Source organism: Pteropus vampyrus, unplaced genomic scaffold (assembly GCF_000151845.1).
Source record: "Pteropus vampyrus isolate Shadow unplaced genomic scaffold, Pvam_2.0 Scaffold194, whole genome shotgun sequence".
Classification (NCBI taxonomy): Eukaryota; Metazoa; Chordata; class Mammalia; order Chiroptera; family Pteropodidae; genus Pteropus; species Pteropus vampyrus.
This window is the reverse complement of record NW_011888975.1, coordinates 811,684-819,315: the sequence shown is the minus strand read 5'-3', so window position 1 is coordinate 819,315 and position 7,632 is coordinate 811,684. Positions and strand designations below refer to the sequence as shown.

The 7,632-nt window shown below is 42.4% G+C and overlaps 1 protein-coding gene across 2 annotated transcripts in view; it reads left to right on the top strand.

The window, feature by feature from the left end:
• DNM3 (dynamin 3) overlaps positions 1–7,632 on the top strand; it is a 412,790-nt gene that overhangs the window by 370,550 nt on the left and 34,608 nt on the right. For both annotated transcript variants that reach the window (XM_011371704.2, XM_011371705.2), the window contains exon 18: positions 6,495–6,659. In XM_011371704.2, coding sequence (XP_011370006.1) covers positions 6,495–6,659 — 165 coding nt within the window. The remainder of the gene's footprint in view (positions 1–6,494; positions 6,660–7,632) is intronic.

The window sequence follows — 7,632 nt, the reverse complement described above, 5'->3', positions numbered from 1 at the left end:
TTAACTTTGGATTTGCCACCCGCTATTGTGATCCCTGCCTTCAAGAAACTTTCATTTTGGTTACTGAAATATACGTTTATATACCTAACTCAGATCAAGGCAATGTCTAAACCGAATGTTCCCAGCAGGGAGAGGAGAGCATTGATTTTGGCTGCAGCATTTAAAGGTGCGTCACATTCACACTAAACCATGAGGGATGAACAGGTGCATTGGAAGAAAAAGAGTTTAGGCTGAGAGAACGGCATGAATATCTACGTGTTTTATTCATTTGGACTCTTTAGGATATAGGTAACAGAAATTAAATTCAAGCTGACTCAACTTTTAAAGAAGGACAAACAGTTTCCTGGTTGGCGTACCTGCACAATCCGGGGGCAGAGCCACCTGCCAGAGCCGGATCGGCACTTAGACTGTGGATATCTGCCTCTCCCCATGTCTTCCGTGTCCACCTCACTGGCAGGAAGGTCCCACCCCTCTGCTCGAGGAGGCAGGCTGGCCCTTGGGCCTGCTTCTCTAAACGTTCTCGTCCCTAACTGGAAGGAAGCGCCTCTTTCCAATAGTTCTGACATACGTGCTGTGATTGGCCATGCTTGGTCACATGCCATCTCTGTCATCGCAGAGGTCAGGCCACATGTGGGTATGGCTCAGTGCAGTCCCATCCAATCACCAGGACTGAGAGTAAGGAGAGGAGGCTTCCCAAATTTATTTTGGGTCTATCAACCAAGGAAGGATTACAAGACCTGACAATACAATAGAGAGGGTGAAGATAGGTTAATTTTTGATTCATCTCTCTTTCCCTCGGGAATGTTGCAAAGTAAAAGTGAACCATTAGGTTGGGACCAGCCTAACTCCCTACCACAGCCCTCCCCAATCTTCTGCTTCTCTGAATTCTCACAGCACCTACAAACTCCACCAAGCACTGTAGTAATGACTCACATACTGTCTTGTAATCTATAATGAGACTGTATTAGGGAGGATTTTCCAGAGAATAAAAAGATAGGGTATGGGGGCGGTGGAGGGAGAGGGAGAGAGGAAGTGGGGAGAGAGAAAGAGAAAGGGAGATTTTTATAAGGAGCTGGCACACATAATTACTGAGGCTGGCAAGTCCACTATCCGCAGGGTGGGCTCGCAGGCTGGAGACCCAGGAGAGGCAATGTTCCAGTTTGAGTAGGAAGGCCGTCTGCTATAAAACCAGGAGAGCCGATGTCACAGAGGAAGTGCAAAGGCAGTCTACTGGAGAATTCTCTCTTGCTAGGGAAGACTTGTCTTTTTGTTCTATTCGGGTCTTCAACTGATTGGATAAGGCCCACCCATGTTATGGAGGGCAATCGCCTTTACTCAGAGTCCACCAAGTTAAATGTTAATCTCGTCCAAAAACACTCTCACAGAAACTGACCCTCTGCGTGCAGTGTCCTTCACGCCAGAGGATAAGCTCACGAGCCAGGCCTGCCCTTCAGTCTTCCTTTGTACCTCTCACAGTCCGCCCAAGACACTAAATAAATACTTCTGGTATTAATGAATGAAATACCTGTCACAAAGCACCAGACTACAGCCTAGGCTGCCCTCGAAGGCTTCCTGAAACTTGTTTCTCCCATAGTTTTTTACAAGTTTGCTTCCTGCCTCTCTAGCCTCTGCAAATCAGAAGTGAATGGCTGGGGGTGGAGAGACGATTTCAGTGAAAACAGTCTCTGTCATGCAGGGCTGGAAAATTCAATGCTGCATTACCACGGTAACGGTACTTTCATAATGACACCCTGATTCACCAAGAGAAAGTTCAATGATATTTTTTACTCTTTGTCTGAGGTAGTGGAGCACGGTATAACAATAATAAAATGCTTCAGAGGGGGCGAGCATCGGTTATCCGCAACGATCAGCGTGTAGCTCTGTAGGTGACTGGCCAGCGCTCCCCATTGGTGGGAAGAGATGCAGCCCCCCGCCATGGGCTCTGTCACGTCTTTATGTACAAGCCAGTGCCGGGGTCCTTTGGATTTCCACCACTCCACTTTCAAAGAGTCGTCGTCACCAGCCTTATTTAGATGGTTTCGGTGATCCTCAAAGAAGCCTATGACATAATAAGAGATTTAAGGAAAGGAAAGAGACCCAAACAAAACACATGAAAAATAGATATCCCAGTCAAGCCCAGAGCTTCTGTAATGGATGCTTTAAGGTTTGCTAATTCTAATTCGACTGTTTATTTCTGTCACCTCCATACGTATTAAGTCTTTAAGAGAAAGCCTTTAAACTACAGTTTTGCAAACCAGCTTGATTCTTGAATACTGTGCAAATAGTTTCATAAGAAAGTTCTAATACCAATTTTTATAAACAATTTCACACGTACAGTGAGTGCTAAGTTCCTATTTTTTGATTGTTTGAATTGCATTAGATTTTTTCAAAAGCTATTAGAAAGAGAAGGCAATAGGAAGGCCCATCCATTGTATTTTTCAGAAGAAAGCTGGTTTTTACAATTTTATTCACATTTTGTAAACAGATTCAATGAACCTGCACATAAAAGGTTAAATGTTTGCAGGCCATTTTTTTTTTTTTTTTTTGCCTCAAAGATCAGAGACAAATTACTGTTTTTATTTTACATTCCCTTGATTAGGAAGAGAAGGCAATAGGAAGGCCCATCCATTGTATTTTTCAGAAGAAAGCTGGTTTTTACAATATTATTCACATTTTGTAAACAGATTCAATGAACCTGCACATAAAAGGTTAAATGTTTGCAGGCCATTTTTTTTTTTTTTTGCCTCAAAGATCAGAGACAAATTACTGTTTTTATTTTACATTCCCTTGATGAGGATAATGATAAACAGCTGTCACTTCAGTGCTTAGACTGCAAAGAATTCTAAGCAATCCTATAATTTAAACAAAGAAAAAACATATAGTCATACACAGTATATATACAGAAAAGAGCACTAGAGAGAATTTGGTTAGAACTGGGGTTAGAGAGAGAAAAAGGAGCATTTGCTCTCTGCAGTTACTCAGTCAAAAGAAAAATTCCATCTAAGTATGTTTTTCCCCATTCACCTTAGACATTAGAAGGAGCAGTTACTCCTCCTTTCCGTCTAAAATCAGAAAAGAAATTGAATTTGCGTTCCGAATTCTGTGACCCCCCGTCGCGTCCACGGCATCATCAGAACAGTTAAGATTTGCCTGGGACCATGTGTCTGCTAGTATTTCCAGAAGCTAAAGAGAATTTCCAGTCGTTTCACTGCTTGTTCCGGAACACATTTCTTTTTTGTGTCGAGAATTAAGCTGTCGGGTGTTCTCTATTCACTCTGACACTTTCTTGCTTGTGTCTGTTTCAAAAAGTGAAAGTGAGGGTCTTTTTTGCATATTTTGATATGCAAAAAGTAAAGCAAGACTAAATGTTAAGAATAGTACGAAATGAGGAAAGTCAGTTTATTATATGAAAATGTGGGTGATGATATAATTTTCCTGGTGTTTCATATTCCCAGAGGTTCTTTTAGTTAATGCTATTTATTCTGCTTTTCTCTTTTTGCTCAGTTATTTATTTTTAACAAATGTCAGTACTTAGATGACGTCTTAGTCCTAGAAACCCATTTTACATTTATTATTGTATCTGTGAAACTGACTTGACATGGTGGGTGTTTCACTGTTTCATAATATTTCTCGGTTTGTTTCTACCTAAGGAAAAACAGAAACGGGTTTGACATCGTATTCATCCTACATCTGTTGAGTCTATCAGCTCTCACAGCCTCAGATGCTCTTCTGCAGGTTGACAAAATGGTACCCACCTCCGGAGGCTTGATGTGGGTCTTCTGTGTAGAGTGTTTAGCACAGTCCCTAGAACGAAATCAGTGGGAGAGGTAGTGTGTTGATGCCGAAATGCCATCACCCCCTGCTGTTAAATACAACAGCAAAATCCCAGTATGTCTCAGATCAGAGAGACAAACCAAATTGTGTCGTATCTATTATGGAGGTTTATATTGCTTTATATAAAAGATGTTTTCCGCCCAAAGCTCTAGGTCATCTGTTTCCATTTATACGCATAATTTCATAATCGTATTGTCATCCTTGCTATTATGGAGTAGTAGGGGACCCTAACTCATCGGCTTAGGGGTCCTCTGGTTCCCAGTCTCTCTAACAGTGAGAAGCTCTTGGAGACCCTGAAACGCCCTGGGGAGGCTTCCGTGATTTCAGTAACCGTCTTCGTGGTATTAACCCCGCCTTCTCCAAGGTGTCCAGCTCCGTGCTAGGTGCTGAGAAGGGGAGATGAACAAGACCCCAGAGGCTAAGAGGGGGAGAGACATAAAACTAGGCTGGATATTAAATAATTAAAGTGAGTACAGGACACGGATGAAGTACCGAGTGGGGAGTGGCGGGATTCCGAGGGCCTTGGGAGCTTGTCCAGAAGAGGGGGTGGCGGAGCAGGGCTTGGGAAGATGAAAAGTCCTCACCGGTGGGAGGAGGGCATCCCAGGACGAGTTCTCAGGAAGCGTGGTGTAAAAAATACACAGTTTGCCATCATTAGAGCTCTCGAACTGAAAATGTCTCATGCTCAAATTTTTCATCTTAAATTTTCAGAATGTGTGTTGAGAGGCACGCAGCTCTTTAACTCTTATTCCACGAATATTCAGAAAAGAAATAGGGAAACTAACATTTACTGAGCGCCCACGAGGCCCTCGCCTCGGTCATGTCACATGCATGATCTCGTTTAGCTTCAGAAAGTTTTTCAGAGACGTGTATTCCCATTTTAAAGGCAGGGGAGCTGAGTCTCGGTTACATTAAGTGACTGAGGTGTGGCCACATGACAGAGCCTGAATTTGAACCTAAAGTTTTCACTTTTGAATACAATCCCCTCTAATGACATGGCAGTTACCACCGATTAGTACCATTTGGGCTCAGCCTGGGTCACATTCGCAGTGGGTGTTTTTTTGCCCTGTAAAGAGGTTTGAGAACTTGAGCGTTCTTTTTACCCATGGTGACCTTTCCTCTCTTGCTTTACCACTTTATGGCCTTAGCTTTTACCTATTTACCTCAGATCCTATTGTGCTTATATTACAAATTAATAAATAAAGAACTACATAAGACGTGATTTCATTCATTCAGCGACCAAAGACCATTTAAAAAGAAACAGTATAGGGAAACAGCTGTCATTGTTGAAACTTCCAGTTCTCTACCTTGCCGTGGCAGCAGTCAGATGCCTCAGAAATATCCACGAAGTGTCACCTGAAGTATGAGGTCATACTCTCAGGATTGGAAAATGACTGTTGGGTTTTAGAGTGAGCACATATTATTTTAATATTTTTTAAAGTGTTGGATATTTCTGAGCAAGAGAAGCCTGTATAAATGATAGAACCAGTTTCTGTCTTTGCTGTTGTCGATTTCGTGGCCTTCCAATATGCCTTCACATATGCATATGGATTCAGAGGAAAAGCTTGTCATTTATAAATCCATTTAAGCTATTTAGCACAGGGCTGTTCCTAGATTGGATGATGGAAAGCCTGGCAGATCAAAGTATGTACATTCCCAGAGAAAACTATTTCATGTCCACATTGGAAGCAATAAATCCCCCTCCCCCACCTTTTTTTTTTTTTTTTTTTGCATTTGCGTAAATCTTTCCAAATGCTAGAAAGTAGCCAGACCACTAACTATGTTTGTATCATGTTCAGGGGCTTAGCTGGTTCGACCTGACTGAAACAGAGACCGTTTGTCGTAAATTGATTTCAATGCCAAGCCAATAGGTCAGCCTTTAATGATGAAGATGCCATTGCAGCCCAGCCTCTGGTGGATAAGCCAAAATTAATTAACTCAAGCCCCACAGTATAGAAAACAGATGCTTCTCTCATGTTGCATGAATAAATTCTTTGCATATAGATGTATTCTGTTTTGTTCAAAGAATAACAAGTTGGAAGTTAAAAATTGTCAGTGTTTCACAATGGAGCCAGCCTTTGGTGGCGATGAGAGAAGCAGGAATCGACATAACAGATTCCAGCAAGTGCATGGGAAGATGAATTATCCTCTACGTCTCTTCTTCTGGCTCCAGGCCAGGCCGAGGAGATTTCGTTTTAAACCTGGGCTGATCCAAATGCTGATCCATTTCGGAGCGGACTTGGGAGTTCCAGAGCAACGCCAAGGTCATTCTTAAGCCGCAGTGTCCCCGGAGACCCTTCCCAGAGGTCTACATCTGCACATATGTTTGGATTCAGTTCTCTGGCTGGCTTGCACATGGCTTAAGATCAGATTGTTCTCTAGAGAGACGTCGTTAGGTGCACTGTTTATCGGGTTATTCATCTCGACATTCATTCAGAATTAGAACACTTGCTTTTCCGACATGGTGGCAGGCTGCAAGCAGGATAATAACTGTGTGGCTCTGATCTCTTTTCTGAATTAATGGATGTGAGATAAGGTGCTACCATCCAGTAGTGTAACTCCGAACACAGTAAACAGAAGTCTATCATCTGACTATGTCTGGTGGTGTTTTTTTTCTGAACGAATGTGAAATCATCCGTGTTTTCTTTCCTTTCTGTTAGACTGAAAATGATGAGAATGACCAAGCAGAAAACTTTTCCATGGACCCCCAGCTGGAGAGGCAGGTGGAGACCATTCGCAACCTCGTAGACTCTTACATGTCGATCATCAACAAATGTATCCGAGACCTAATTCCCAAAACGATAATGCACCTGATGATCAATAACGTAAGTGATCATAAACCGCGTCTCATTCCGAGTGTGAAGACTGCTCACATTCTCCTTAGTTTCCTTGGGGTATTGTCTGCGTGGCGGAAGTTCCTGTTACCCAGGTCCATCATTTTCCATTGTAAGTGGGAGCTGACCGACCAGTGAAAGAGAACTTAGGAAAGAAAACATGAAACTTCTAGCTGCAGCGCTGTGGGTTCCCCGTCAGCCCTCTCTTCCGGCAGGGCGAGTCTGCTTACGGTAGAGCACAGCATAGCTACAGTCAAGGTATAAATTAGTTGCAAAGGCGGTAATAAAACCAGATGCCCTGCCTCCTAGACTTTGAGATTAAAGGCACAAGATAGTTATTTTTTTCTACGCATACACACACCTAAAATATACACACACACACACACAAAAATACACACACACACACACACACAAAAATACACACATACAATATGTTCATGTGATCATTTTCACCTTCTAAAAATTATGGAATGCCAAAAAGGGCTTCGCGTCCTCTCCCCTCGGATGCAAAGTCAGTCCAACCTTCCTTTTTTAAGGTGAGGATGACGCAGATCTCAAAGTGTCCTGCGGGATAGCCGTCAGTCGATCTATAGCGTATAGAGTCTCTCTCTTTTCATGGTTAACTTTGTGCTAGTCAGGATACGACATTGAAATGACGTGGTCCGGTTTGGTTCTTTCGGTAGCAGCTTTGTTAAAGTACAAGTGAGATCTCAAGTTATTTGAGAAACTACCTTTCACATAAGATAGGCTGCGATGGGGTGTTTTATAGCGGCTCTTCTTACTCTTGAAAAGGGAGACACTATTTTTATCCCTACTTATCTTCTGAGGACATGTTTTTACGTAAACCAATAATGTATTCTGAGCATTTGTTTGTAACAAATTTAATGGCAAAGTACCGAAAAGAACCCCACATCAGAATTTGAGAGCAACCTGGATTCTAACCTTCTTTGCATTTGTGAAATAT